Source organism: Dryobates pubescens, chromosome 8 (assembly GCF_014839835.1).
Source record: "Dryobates pubescens isolate bDryPub1 chromosome 8, bDryPub1.pri, whole genome shotgun sequence".
Classification (NCBI taxonomy): Eukaryota; Metazoa; Chordata; class Aves; order Piciformes; family Picidae; genus Dryobates; species Dryobates pubescens.
The window spans coordinates 16,973,844-16,989,298 of NC_071619.1; the positions used below are offsets into that span (position 1 = coordinate 16,973,844).

Below are 15,455 nucleotides of genomic sequence, written 5' to 3' on the forward strand. Positions count from 1 at the left end.
CAGCTGCTACATCTTGTATTAATCTGTACTAAGTGGAGACTGTTCTTTCTTGGGTTATTTGAGCACTGAAAAGAAATTATTGTCTCATTGTAAAATCTTCTGTTCTCCAACTCAAGGGCTGCTCGAATGACAAGCAGGTATTATGAAGGAAAAGAGAAATTTTTTCATGTCTAGCTTAAATATTCAATTTTGTCCCCAAAATGCCTTTGTTATTGTCTAGGGACAGCATTTTCTTAGTTCATGGGAATGCAAAGCAGGCAGGAAAAACTCTTCCTTGGGGAAAAGGTAGGAATTCTGTTCTAATAAGCAGTCTGCCCAGATCTGCCAGGATGTAGTGGATGCTCTCTAAGAGCTGTGATCCCAGCCTTATCCTGGACTGTTGGAAATACTGCCTGAATACACCTCTTTGTTATTAGTATTTCTTTTTTTGGCTAGGGCACTATCAGGATACCCCATGTCTTTCCACTCCCAGTTAAAGGAATAGCAGCCAAGCCTGATGACTAGTAGAGAAACCTCAAGAAGCAGCTCAAAAGGATGTCCTTGTTTGTTTGCTGGGATGTTGAGAAGACTATCCATCAGGAGGATTCGCACAAAATCCCATGCTTGTTTCTTGGCAGGGTGTGGTAGGAGTGGGAGAGAATCACTACAGCCTTTCCCTTCAGCAACAGCTGGACCATCAGGAGTCAAAAGGCCTTCAGAGCCTCCCTGTGGAAGCAGACAGCAATGCATTTGAACTCAATTATTTTCCCTCTTAGCAACCCATCTCTGATCTGAAGGACTTGTGCTAGCTCAGATATAAATACCTTGGGTGGTCCAGAATGGAAAGCAACTATAGCCAAAGTTTTCAAGAAATCAGGGCAGTGCCACACGGAGTCCTGAGTATAACTGTGATAGATCAAACACAGAAACTGGATAACATTCCCTGGATAGGCAATCTTCCAGGAGGCATCTGCATCTGCAATAGGCTGAACACAGACAAATGTGCTTCTAGTTAAGGCAGCATTCCTCTTTGATTTTCTCCAGATAGTCCTAAGCAACAGAGCCACAAAGAAGTCAGGTACAGCAAAGGAAACCAAAGGGTTACAGCTAAAGGCTTCCACTCACATCTCACACTTGGGCAGTTTATTCTGCCGTTGACACTGCACTGTCCTTGCAACAGAGCACTTACCTTGTCCACAGTAACTCTAACCATCTCTAGCAGTAAAGCAGCTGCCTCCGTACACAACCCAATTTTGAGGACATTCTCTGTAATGTGGTGCTGTAAGATCCACTGCAACATAGACTCAAGATCTTTCTACAACAGGAGGAAAGAGATTTCAAGAAGAGACAGAGATGATATATGATACATCAAGAACAATGCCTGCTCTTTCTACATCAGAAAACCCCCACAACATCTTCACCTCCAGTAGCTCCTCCCTCTCCTATTGAATGTCTTTCCCCAGGACAACACTAACAGATTGTCCTCATCTGAAATATATTTTCAATATCTGAAAAACATCTTTGACACCACTAGAGCAAAAATGCCTTATGGCTTCTTAGGACACTGAAGGAAAGTACCAAAATCCACTAATTCTGAGATTTAAAAAAATGAATCTTGACAATATAAAAACAAACAGGGTGGCTAATCTGAGTTACCTACTAAAGTACAGTAGTTAAATAACATTTAACACCTGCATGGACAAGTTTGTTCTAAATGTAAATTTCCTTAAACCAAAGTCAACTTGCTTGATTTCTAAAGTAGGAATGACTAATTTTAACTGTCACAAAACCCAAGAAAGGTTAACTTGCCTGAGATCTTCTCACAGGAAAGGTCATAAAATAGCAAAGCAGTACAGCAATAGAAACTTCTTTCTTTTCCACCATTTTACACATACCTTAGCCTCTTCGGGTGGTTCACATTGTGGAGTTGCTAAAAAGAGTTCTGCCACGAGCAAGTAGATCTCAGGGATGTGGACATGATCAGTGAGACTTTTCCGCAGCACGGAAAATCCAAAAATCAAGAAGGAGCCATTGTCAGGCACTGGAGGATTAGTTTTCAAATTATCTTTAAAGGAAAAGGCAAGTGTTCAGAGTAATTGCCTAATATCAAAGGAACTTTATCCAACTCATTTGTAAGTACTCTGCTAGGCTTCAATTTCAACATTTTACAAAACTTCCTCTGACTAACATATTATCCCACTATAACTTTTATGCAGAAGATTCTTCCTGATTTCTTATTCTTTTGTCATTCCTTTCTCAGAACTACTGGTCTAGTTATCAGAAAGCAAGCCAAACAAATCTTAGAGAAATGGAAGGCTTCTGAACCCCTCACAGGCTTATCACCTACTTTGATTTTACACAGGACAATAAGGGCCATCTGCCTGCGACACTAGTCAGAAATGCCAACTATTGTTCAAGGGAGAAGCAATGCTTTCCACTCTTCAGCACAGAAAAATTGAAGTACTAAGGCAAGCTTGCCCTAGAATTAGTATCAATTTGTCTACTGAGATCAGTGAGCATTCTCCTCTTACCTACTTCAGTGATCTCTTGTCACTGAGTTGGATCAGGGGATTGTTTTGCAGCATTAAATCAACACATACCCATTAGAATATTCAACCCTGTGGAGCTATTTTCCAGCCAGTGCCCAGCCACTGTCCCCTCCTTGAATTTATTCAACAGCAAACGATTGTGGAGGAAGTACAGAAGTAGCTTGATTCCTAGGACAACTGTGCTAGAGTGCAGATGGCTCTGTGTGAACAGTAGAAACCAGTCTGGTCCCAGCGCCAAAAATATCTCTTCTTGTTCACTAGGACAAAGACATGAAAACATGTGAAAGGAGACATGGCAGAAGACAGAAAAGATATTTTATTTAAAATGATCTCTGTCATTTAGAAGCTCAAGAGTCTCTAGAAAAAATCTGATTAAAGGCCTACTGCAACACAAAATTACAAAAGATTTAAAAACAGACATCCACACAGTCCAAGCCATTTACTTCCCACTAAATCCAACCTTCTGTTACTTTCAGATAAAAACAATCCATTAACATGAAGCTCCTTAAGGGAGCGTGCATCAATAAGTTAGGTAAACTACATCACCGACTAGATCTTTCAACCTGTGACATTCAGAATTCTGGTTGAAATTTTGAAGTCCAAAATGTGTTAACTAATGAAAATGCACAGTTACAGCACCCAACACAATGAACTTCGCCTTTCAGTTATACAAGGTAGGACTACAGAAACTGCATGCTCACAGTTAGGATAAAAGAGTGCAGGTTGAAAGAGTGCAGATTGAATTGATTTTCAAAGACAGTTGTCTGGGATTTCTTCAATTCTTGCAATGCAGGAGGAACAGCAATATCCAAGTTCCTTATTTGAGACGTTTTCTGAAAACATTAATCTTTTTTCGAAATGGATGTCAGGTGTGGGACCTGATCACACATCTGAGTGAATGCCAGATAAATCACTGACAAAGAATAACTCTGAACCAAGCCTGCTCTTACATACTATTTTATTGAGGCTCAAACATTGTCAGTGCATCTAGTCCTTGCCAAGCACCAGTAAAGACGAAATCTAGAAGACAGAGACACTTGCCTACACCTTCCTAAATTGTTTCTACTTACTCAGAGGACAGATGAAGTTTGTCTGAGTGCATTACATCTAACAGCATCTTTAGTAATTGGTTTCGAAGCCAGATTGTCTTTCCAGATGTTTGGCTTAAGGCTACAAATATAAGAAAGTAATAAAGAGTAATGAAAAGACAAAACACATGTTCCATTGCTTTGATGAGCAACCTTGTTTGCACCAGATTAGCCCAGTGGAAGTATTTGTGTCTGTCTTTTGTAAATTAAAAAGATGCAGACATCAGATTTTAGACACACGAATTCCTGCTGGCATCAGAAATGACCAGTGCTTACACTGTCAAAGTCCTTTCTTTTAGAGTTACTTAAACCTCAGTCAGAATACACACTGCATAATAATTTAATGGAAGCAAGCTCAAGTTAACTAGAGAGGGAAATGTAAACAGGCAATCTAACTTTTACTGCCTAGCTGTGATGTCTCTCTCTATATAAACTAGAGCTTGTCAATGTCTCCTTAATATAACATATTGTTCAAACATGCAATAACCAATATAGTCTCAACTGAAAGATGATATTGAAAGAGCCAGCTGACTGCAAGTTCCCACACAAAAGGCTAATGTGAATACTCAGATACTTTAAGAGATGTAGAGCTCCATGTTACTATTTGCTACAACTGTAAGAATGGCAAAGTGTTCACAGAAAATCCAGGATGCCAAGTGAAATTTTATTCCTCATAACAGCTGACTATGTTAGGTTTTGGGGCAATTTCAATTTTAATGGCCTTCACCTCTGTGTATATCTGTGAAATTCAACATTGTGTAGATTCTAGACAATGTAACCAAATTACTGCTAGAATGAGAGGACACAAGAGGAACTGCCCAGGCAGAAGCAGGACCTTGTGATAGGTTAGAGTCTTCTTGGATGCATACACAGGAACTGTCATTTTTATGTTCTTCACATAGGGCCTTCGTAGCACTATAAATCTTCCACACAATCTCAAGTCACCTCAGTGCAGCCTGTCTGTTCCAGATGAAGCCATTTGAATTGTGTCTCTTCCTGCCACTGGAGGCAGAAGCAGTATGTTGCGCTTACAGCACATCATGCCCTGGGGAAGTACTTTAGTTATCTGCAAGAACATACACACCAAAGGTAGCTCCTTACCTTCATTGGGTGTCTCAGCCATAGCATCCAGGCAAATCTGATTTTCATCCACAGAAGAAGGTTTCAAAGTGTAAACAAGGAATAATGCAATCCTTACAGAGGAAGAGGAAAGCAGTGTGGGTCAGCAGAAAGCAGTTTTGATCAACAGAAAAATGGGTGTTAATTTAATTACTATGAGATTACATACAAATCTCAGAGCTCATTAACAATGGCAGTTAGTGACAACCATTGGAAATTCAAATCACTGCAGAAACAGGAATGCAAAAGTTCATGAACTAGGAACAAAATAAATCAGTATCTATCTACAAATATAAATAACATCTATTCTATCATGGTAACATTTTTCTTCTTATCTTTTGATTTTAAAAGTCTTTCACCAATGAGGAAAGCAATATGAGTTAAGGACTCTGTTCATACAAAAGATTCTGAACTGCCTGTGGCATTCAGATACCCCTGTTATCACCACTTGGTTTCTAAGCACACAGAGGAAAGAAGAGAAACCTCAGCAGAGAAAACTCAGGGAGGAGGAATGTCAATCTCTTTTTCCTTTGTAGTTTCCTTTAACACATTACCTGATTCTAAGGATAGCTTAACGTGACTCACTTAGTGAAAGTGCATAACCTCCTCCTGGCAAGAAGAAGGGCTTTTCTTAGGGGACAGAACACCACTTGTTCTGCAAGAATGGTCCACAGAGGAATTTCTATTAGATGTGTCAAAAGTCTAGGACCAAAAGAAACCCACATCAGCTCTCAGTGCTGCTGAGAGTCTGCTAGACTCTCTGCTCTCCTGGAGCTAGGACAGGGACTGTTGTTATCCCCCTACTCAGCACTTATGAGCCTGACAACTAAACTACCATAGAATAACAAATCACAATAGTTTAAGAAACACTCACACCCTCTATCACATGGCAAATTTTATATACTAAATCCACTACACACACCTGGTAACTACTTGAGGTGCTCATACTCTTCAACAGACCTAAAAGCTGACTGCAAAGGACACAGGTTTGACATGCAAGTCTGTTTCTACATTTTGACAAAGGGCTTTAAAAACAGAGCTTTCATCTGTGCAGTGCATTTTCCTGGAATAAGGTGGTTATAGACAGCACTGTATGGGCCTTCCTCAGTTCGGAGCCACAGGCATATAAACTGGGACTATAAAATGGACTGATGCTTACATTCTATGGAAAGCAAACAAGGATTTAAACTGTTTGCTTCATGAACTCCTGACTAACATAACTGATTGAAATTCAAGAACAAAATGAATAGTTTCTAAGGATTAGGTACATAGTTGTCTGAAGCAAAGTTGCAATACTATGGCAATTGCAATAGTTTAGGGTCAGGCTTTAATGAAACCAAATATTAAGTACAGACTTTGAGTAGTCTCAGTCATACCAGCAGAACTGTTCGTGCCATCATTGTAAGGGTCACCACTCAATCCATCTTCACAGAAAAAAATGATTGGGCTGAATTCTGTTTTGAAAGCATGAAAAAGTTTTCATTGCTGAAGACCCTGCAGCTGCCAAAAATCTGGGGGCTCTTACCAAAGATGAGGTGAGGGAAATTCTACTATAGAGTTCTTTTCAGTACTAGCAGTTTGCTCATCTGCAAACTGAGACAAAGCTTTAGACTGGAAAGTTACCTGAGAATATCTCTTCTGTTAAAGTATCCTTGCAACAGATGGGAGAGAATTTTGCAGGCCACAATGATCCTGGAATTACTGATTTCAGGATCATTGAAGAGGAAAATGAGCTTGGGCACCATTTGCACCTGGTAGGCAACTACAGCATTCTGACAGCCATCTCTGTAAAAAAGCACAGGGGCTATTAAAAGCTTTTACTGGAAAGAACCAAATTTGCTGGGTTCCAGCTAAAAGGATTCTGAGCTTGCATTAATAATTTGCACCTTTGGCTTCTAATGTTGCCTGGAAACATCTCAAATGCCATCAGACAAATTGAATATATGTCAACAATGGAGATCTGAAGACTTATTTGTGTGTTCTCTACCCTGCCCATCTTCCCTCTCCTTTAGAAACTGATGCAATGAGTTAATGCCAACATTATCAAATTTTCTAGTAGTTATTTGGTGGTAATAAGTGTTATTCTTGTAAAACTCAACAAAGGACACCATATAGTTCTGCACAGAGCTTTCTGGTACCAAAAAGGAGGAACCGAGCATCCTGCTCTACCCATCTCCTCCACCATGTTGTGTGTCTTCAGATACAATAAATACTAGTACAGCTGATTAAGACCATTATAAAACACCTTTCTCTGCTGTATTTTGGTTTTAAACAGAACTTCAATTATCTAATTATTATTATTTCATACTCAGTGCAATCATTTAGATTTGTGCAGCAGTGGTTCCATGACTTGATGATCTCAAAGGTCTTTTCCAACCTGGTTAATTCTATTCTATTCTAAACCAGGTCACCAGATAGTTTTTCTCATTTTGGCCCCACAGTTATCTCAGGAGGTGACCAAATCACGAACTCCAGCCTTGAAAAACCAATATAGGAATCATTCATTCCCAGAGCCCACTGATTCCACTAGGATTAGACCTTTTATCAACCTCACAACTGCAGCTCCATATTAGAAATGAGCTTGTCCCACACTAGTTACTATACCTGGAGGACTGCAAGATCTCCACAAGATGTGAAAAAAGAGCAAGGTCAAGATTTTCTGGTGCTTTCCTCCAAAGCTGAAAGATAAAGGAGAGCAGAGGTTTTACTGCTTTGCTGAAAGTTCAGTAACCTGTGGCAGAGAAAGACTTATGTATAGTTCAGGAAGTATAACATCATAAACTCTCAATTGTTTCTACAATGACAGCTCACAGGAACCGAGAAATTGCTGCCAATTGCTGCCAGTGTGAGGAAGAGCTGCTCCTTAATTAGCCTGAGAAGCTTGCCCTGCAGGGTCTGCAGGAAGACTCCAGAATCTGCAACAGGGCATAATGGAGAGCCTTGGTGACAGACAGTCTGCCATTTCAGAAGCTGTAACTTCCCCATGTGAGCCACAGTGCAGAAAATCATCACACTCCAGCCCATCCCAAATATTGGATGCAGGAGGTGCTATGAACAAATCAAACCTTATACCTGTAAAGCCATCTTTAATGCAGCCAAACTCACAAAGTAACATCGACAGTTTTACCTCAAAGTTGCAGAGAATATATTGGAATGCATTATAATTCTTGATCACTGAAGATTCAAAGCCAAGCTCAGCTGTGCCAACTAGAGAGAATATTAGCTGTAAAATCCTGTTGTTTAACAGCTGTGTCTTCTTCTTCAATAGATAGGCTAGCAACTGGGGAAAAAAAAATAAAGCAGTTTGACTACTCTGTGGAGTCATCAAATATTAGTTGCTTGGAAATGGTGTTAGTTCTAATAGAAATGTTGATATTGACCTCTCCAAAACAAAGATGTTTGTGTGAAACACTGTCAATTTCTCAGGTAAGTTTGTTTATAATTACTCAATGAATGCCTGATATGGCAAGAAAAATGTCCAGAAAGCCAGTACACTTTTAATAGGTTGAGAGGAATAGACATTCATTCAAAAATAGACATTAAGAAACCTTTTTATTAGTTTGTTAAGAAACAAAATAAAGGTTCAGACATACAAGCAAAGAGCAAAACATTGCAGCATGATGATCAGTCACATGGAGAGAGCACTAGTTAGCACAAAGTTGAAAGGAACAGCTCATATACAGTGTAAAAGCTGGTGTTCACCTACAAGAAGGTTGGGCAAGCAACATCTTAGTATGATTAATATATTAACAGATTCGTAGAGTGATTTAGATTGGAAGGGACCTTGAAGATCATCTGATTCCAAACCCCCTATCACAAGTAGACACAAGGCTTCATCCAACCTGGTCTCGAAAACTTCCAGGGAAGGAGGCACCCCTGACGTCCCTGGACAAGCTGTTCCAGTGTCTCACCACCCTCACTGCAAAGAATTTCTCCCTAATATTTAGTCTAAATCTACCCTTGTCAAGCTTAAACCTGTTCCCTCTCATCTTGTCATTGCAAGCCCTTGTAAAAAGTTCCTTCATGGCTTTCTTGTAGGTCCCCTTCAGGTATTGGAAGGCTGCTGTAAGTTCTCCTCGTAGCCTTCTTTTCTCCAGCCTGAACAGCCCCAACACTCCCAGCCTGTCCACACAGGGGAGGTGCTCCAGCCCTCTGATCATCTTTGTGGCCCTCCTCTGGACCTGCTCCAGCAGTTCCATGTCCCTCTTATGCTGGGGTCACCAGAATTGGATGCAGTATTCTAGGTGGGGTCTCATGAGAATATAGTAGAAGGACAGAATCACCTCCCTTGTCCTGCTGGTCACACTTCTCCTGATTCATATGAATCATGATCAGTTTATAAACAATTCACAAACTGGGGAAACAGAAACTTTGTAATAGATCATTGATGAAGCCCTAAGGTTAAAAGTCTTATTTGGAATCATCTCTGTTGAAGAGTCTTTGTTCCATAGGACTCTGTTTACTCAATGCAGCATAAAGTGAAGGACACTGAACTGAAACTTCACACTTGAGCCTTAACTCACCCAGTATAACATATATAGTACATAAATACAACTAAACTCTAGAGTCTGTGCAGCTTTAAGGTTTGAAAGTTGAATTTAAGACAGACTTAATCAACAAAATCCAGACAGAACTTAGTTATGCACAATTCCTAATAAAATGAAGATCCAGCCATAGGAATTCATTCCCAGCACTACACTGAGCAATCTATAAAGAGAAATCTTGGACTAGACAAGCCAAGGGGAGGAAGCAGACCTGCCTAAGAAGTGATCACTTGTGGGAGGGATCAAGTGTGTTTGTAAAAGGTGAGTCAGTAACAAATCTGCTACACCAGCTTCTGCCCTCACATTCCCATCAGCAGATATACCATTATAGAGGTTACCAGAAATTGTTACCACAGGATTTAGAGCACTATCCTATATATCTTCTTCTTGAAGGTGTCATAACTTAAGATGATCCAAACATAAATATTAACATCCAGGATGTGTTTGTTTTGTTGCCATTGGTTTTGGAGTAAGGCTCTCCAGGGGAAAGACTATTACCAGTAGGAAAGAACAAAAGAAGTATCTACCTGGTATCCATTCATGTGCCTCATTAATTTTTCACTCATTGGGCTGCTGTTCAGGATGCAGTTCAGGACTTTGACAGCTGCATACATGGTGTGGTCATCACAGGCCATAGCAATGAGACCCAGGAGAATGGCAGGGCCTCCAATGAAGTTCAGGCTGGTAGCTGCTGGAGAGGACTGGAACACTCTCACCCCTAGGAAATTGCAGTGTTACTCTACCAGAAAGTTACATGGACAAAATCTGTTATTGGACAGAGAGGGGCCCAATACTTAAAAAATATGAAATGTTAAGGCCTAGTGTATTTACCATATTGTCCCACAGCAACTGACCCAATTGTCCGCAAGGAACCTGAGAGGTGTCCAGCAATATTCTTAGCTAGGAATACTGGAGTTGAACTGTCCCGAGAGTTAATCCCAATCTAAAACAGAGAAAACACATCCTAAGGAAAAACATGGAAGTATTTTGGGTTGCTTTATTACTTTTAGACTATGAAAACAATTATTTTTTTTTCTTCAAATTTGATTGTTAGAACATTCACCCATCTAAAATACTGTGCATCCCCTTTACTTTGGCAAGGCAGTAGGCCTGTCATACTAGAACAGCATGTGAAAGGTCATTGTGAAGGTATAAAAAATCACAGACTGAGACTGAAAACTATGACTTCTATTGCTGTTTCATGACAGGAATTTAGCACTGTGTTCACACTGTCCAATCTATTCCTCTCCAGAGTTGAAAATAAAGCCATGAGTAGAATAAAGAGTGGGAAAAGAAACTGGGAGGGGGGTAGGGAGAGAAGTCACTGAAGGTACGCACTAAGAAAAAAAATCATGAAGCTTGTTCTGGGAAACCTATAGAAATATGTGTTTAAGACAAATGAGGGAAATTTGTGACCTCTTTGGCAATCAGCCGGCCATCTACTTCATTGTAGGTGCTCTTTATATCTTGAACTGTAGTGATAGATGAGCTCATGGCATTGATTCCAAAAGAAATCATCTCTTCTGCCACCAGAGGTGTAGTACTGTACTGGTCCTCACCTAAAATGAGAGAGTCTGTAAAACTCTGGTGGAATTCAGCATTCTCAGCATGTAAGAAAGGAGAGGCAGATGAAAAATAACTCGAGGAAACCAAAGTTTAGATGGGAATCTGACTTTTACTATTTCCCTGTATCAGAGCATCAGTGGAGTCAGATGGTCATGATACATGATCAACATTAAAGTCCAGCTGGGAAGAGCAGTGTGCAAAGACCAAGCACCTCAGAGACTCAGCTCTTCAAAACCATGAAATTCTCCTGACTTCTATTAGTAATATTTTTATTTTGAAGCTGTATTTTGATATAATTTCTCTTTCACCAATCCCTTCCCATACTTGACTTGTAGAATTTTTTTATATGTTATTATTATTAGTTTGTCTAGATAGCATTCTAAAGGAGCATTTTCAGGCTTTTCACTTTGCTTGAGGCTGGAGCATGGTGAGATTATTCTGCATATTTGAAATGGGAGATGATTTCATGTCCTGCTCCAGCACAGAGGTGAATGCACTATTTGTTGAAAAAACAGTAATCAATAACTAAAATGTTTTGTGTGCCTGTTAATAATTGAAGCTAACAGTAGACTTTAGTTAAAAAGCCTCTTCATTAAATGGAATGTAACTTACTCCCCTATCTCTCTCTCCAAGTCTGCAGGTATTTGCAGTTAAAGACTATGCTTCTTTTTCTGCCATGTTTTTTTCTGTGCATAACAAATGCATTATGTCTCAGCTCAAGATGTTGCTTTAATAAGTGTCCAACAGAAATTACAATCTTGCATATCTCAAGGATATATTATTCCTCTTTATGCTCAATCTCTCTCTGCTGCTTGATTACTACCCTTCTTCACCCCAATTTACAGGAGGTTAGAAGATCCTCATGCTATCTTACTCGGTAATGAGGAGTTCCCAGCTTTCAGAGGTAGCTCTAGGCACAGCTGGAATACTAATGGTAGATTATAAGAATAAAAAGAGAATTGCCCTGACAAACACACAGTGGTGGATATGAGAATTATCACATACCTTGAAGCTGTACTGCTTGGAAATTGCTACAATACTGTGGGCCAAGGTTATTAATCATTTCTATAGTTTTCACAGAGATGGCTTCTTCAAAGAAGTATGTAGGTCCAAGGCGCCAGGTCAAGGAGGACTTCTGTTTCCAGACTCGAGGAGTAGCTATGTAGCCATAGACATCAATAAAGGAAGAGGGTTCCATGGAAATACAGCTACCTGGTAAGGGCTGGATATACTGCATCTGGAACAGAGGAAGAATCCACTGAAGGTATGAAACATACTCATGGCACCTGAATATCTTGTCATTGTGATGTACTACCTGCCACCTTTTCCCTTAATGGAGTCTCAGTCAGCTGTGCAATACAATTATCAAGCACTGTTTAGAAACCTGACTTTCAGAAGTATTATAAACTTGAGCATTTTTGAAAGTTCAAGCCTACTTTTTGATCAAAAAACACAGCAAAAATAATTTCAAGTGTTAGCAAAGACTTCCTTTTGCTGTTCTAAACTTCATAGCTCAGACTGTGACTTTCATTACAGAAAGCCATGTCACAGAACATACCTTGTACTAGGCACCTAGAGAATAAAGAGTTTTTGAAGACTGCAGAGTGCTAAGCACGCCAGTTAGCTTCAGTGAAATCAGCATAGTTTAAGAAATGATACTATTTATTTTGGTATTAAAATAAGTATTCAGTCTCCTAAATTGAATCTATTGTTTTGTTTAAATGTTGGCAGCTCTCATAAGAAGTAGTTGGAATATTTTTGGTGGTTCAGGGCTTAGACCTGCCTTTAACAATTTACTGTTAGGATGAGAGGCTCCTAGTATTTGCTGATCTCTGTCTACTGAGATGTAGAAGACAAGGCTGGTCAAGAATAGGAAGCAGGAGTTGGTACTAGAGTGTACAAATATTAGGTGTGATGAAATACAACAACATCCTCCCTGCTCTCCAGCTCCACCACCCAAAAATAACTTGGTATTGTCAACAACCTTCACAATTCTAATTTCTTACACAGTCTTTTCTTCACTGTGCACATAAAGACAAAGTCTTGCATCATGTAAGAGACCCCAGCTCTGGGACAACTGAGGGCTTGTTTCATTTATTATAAGCTGTTTCACCGTATGTTAAACACATTTGCTGTGAATTCTTTAATCAATTGCAATGATAAGTCCTAGTTTTATTGATGACTTTCAGTCTCATCTGAAGGAAGGCAAATGAAATTAAATCTTCATTCTTGAAATGGATATAGGTCCCAAAAGATGTTTACAAGACAGATCATTTTTCTCAAATATGAGAAAGAGAATATTTGGAATTAAACAGGTTGCTTTTACAAAGTAAGTATAAATACACAAGTGAGATTGCATGTGTTGAAATTGATTTGAAATATGGGAACAAGAAGGAAGAGATCAAAGTTACACAGTTCAAATAATAAAAGGATTCTATTAAAAAAAAACCAAAACAAACACAAAAACAAACAAACAAAAAAAATCAACAACCAAAACTAAAACAAACAAACAAAACCAAACAGAAAAAACCAAAATACCCACAACCAAAACAACCTACCAACCAGAGCTGCAACATAAGCAGACTGCATTTTCAATATTGCCAACCAGTAGCATTCAAAATCCAAAAATCAATTCTCAAAAATACTTTGAGATTAGACTCAAAACCAGGAGTATGAGGGGGAGGAGGAGGGTATTCTCATTTGTCCTGTAGATTTTAGGAACCCTTCAGGTGCATTTGAAATTTTTCCTCATGGCATCTCATGCAACCTGACGGATTCACCATTTCAGGACTCCTATGCAAAAAGCAGATCACAAAATATGACATGCTAGGGCAGCTACTAGCTACATCAACATTTGCAATGAACTTATTAGTTGATATCATTGAAATTCACAAATTTCTTCTAATGGAAATATTTCTTTCATTTCTATTAAATAAGAAAAAAGAGTGTTATTTTAATTCAAGAGCTATCTCCCACTGAACTAACCTGGAGGAACATATATCTATTCCTGCATGCTTAGTGTGCCAGTGGAATAATGAGCATAACATGAAAAGGACAGCTTGAAACATGTCCATGTAAGGTACTTGAGGAAATTCCATCCATCTTGGGATTCCTGAAAAGAGCTGTCGAGTCATGGAAGCTTATTTCTCTGTGACCTTTCTGCTTTTCCAAGTCTTCCTTCATTACTAGTGGGTCTCTACATAACTCATCATCTTTGTAGGTCTTAACCTAAATGCAAATCACCTTTGGTTTAGGATTCTCTGGTCGTACCTTAGGGTGATGTACTTCTAAGTGACATATTCTGAAAATCCTGGGTGTAAACAGAGCTACTCAAAATCACTATTCAATGTAGAACATTTTGGTCTAAGGGTACAATTTCCTTTCACCACCATAACTCTGCAAACCAGGCAACCCTAACTCAGAGATGCATGTCACCACTCAAAATTGTCCTGGTTACCTGCATGCTGAGAGGGAGACATCAGTGAAAACATCAGTATAAGCTGCTAACATATTACTGAAAAGCAGCCCAAATACACTCTAGATTGTATGGATTCGTGACTCCAGTCATGCACAGCACAGAGTGGCATGTCTAATACATGCAATTCACCATGCTTTGAGTCTCTCAGGTTATTATCAAGAAGTCATGGTACATCTATAGGAAGATGAAAACCAAAAGCAATGAAAGGCAAATATAAAGCACAAGACCTATAAAAAGAGCCTTTACCTTTGCAGAGCCAAGCATCTGACCATTTATATAAGCTGACACAATGCAGTTCTTCTTTGCTTCCTTAGCAACTATCACTGCGAGATGATGCCATTGGCCAGTTAGGAGCAGCTTGCCACAGACAAATTGGACTTGCCCTGGAAATGGGGACGGATTTATGACCTCTCCCTCAGGTTCCATGATATCTGTAACAGCAAAAACAGGGGCAGTCAACAGAAAGTTTCTCTCACTTTCCCCTGCCTCTGAAATACTACTATCAAATACGACACAAAGAATGTAGCACTCCGTGCGTATGCAGTGCTTTGATGTTACTCTGTTCAACATCTTTAAAGCTTCTGTGAAGGTCCTGAGACTTGCACAACTGTCAAGATCCCTCTGTTATACAAGATTCCATACTCCCATAAAACACCAATTAGATGCACCTAGGGCAATGTCAACATATTCTCTAAGAGGACAACTCAGGATAGTCAGTTAGCTAACGCAGAAAATATTCCTAGCAGACTCATGACAAATTCTGTACATTAACTTGTTGGTTTTAGAAAAGAGGCAAGCTGGGATATTTATCATCATCTAAGGGAATTGGAGCATTCACACAGTATCAATTGTGCATGAAAACATCCCAGGTACTATTCCCACTCCTTTCCCAGCCCCCTCTACAATGTACAGTGACATTCACATTTGAAGTACCTACTGTACTCAATAAGGACAAAGGGATAAATGTCAATAACAAACTAAGTTTGATTGACTGGCATGATGGAAAACATTCTAAAGTGAGGAGAGGAAATTAGCTCTTTGATTAGGAAGCTAGATCACTCTCAAAATCCACACTCCTAATACCCAAACATGCCTGCTGCTTCACAGAACAGGCAGAAAATAGCTGGTTCAC

General features: G+C 39.4%; 1 protein-coding gene across 1 annotated transcript in view; it reads right to left on the minus strand.

Annotated features, from left to right (window-relative positions):
- Positions 1-15,455, minus strand: part of WDFY4 (WDFY family member 4) — a 125,730-nt gene that overhangs the window by 83,022 nt on the left and 27,253 nt on the right. Inside the window, exons 18-32 of the mRNA XM_054163688.1 lie at positions 14,570-14,754; positions 11,851-12,082; positions 10,696-10,838; positions 10,111-10,222; positions 9,807-9,997; positions 7,863-8,015; positions 7,340-7,413; positions 6,359-6,520; positions 4,718-4,809; positions 3,599-3,698; positions 2,580-2,785; positions 1,875-2,044; positions 1,169-1,294; positions 804-965; positions 514-705 (exon numbers count right to left, since the gene is read on the minus strand). Of these exons, the coding sequence (XP_054019663.1) occupies positions 514-705; positions 804-965; positions 1,169-1,294; positions 1,875-2,044; positions 2,580-2,785; positions 3,599-3,698; positions 4,718-4,809; positions 6,359-6,520; positions 7,340-7,413; positions 7,863-8,015; positions 9,807-9,997; positions 10,111-10,222; positions 10,696-10,838; positions 11,851-12,082; positions 14,570-14,754 (2,300 nt within the window). The remainder of the gene's footprint in view (positions 1-513; positions 706-803; positions 966-1,168; positions 1,295-1,874; positions 2,045-2,579; positions 2,786-3,598; positions 3,699-4,717; positions 4,810-6,358; positions 6,521-7,339; positions 7,414-7,862; positions 8,016-9,806; positions 9,998-10,110; positions 10,223-10,695; positions 10,839-11,850; positions 12,083-14,569; positions 14,755-15,455) is intronic.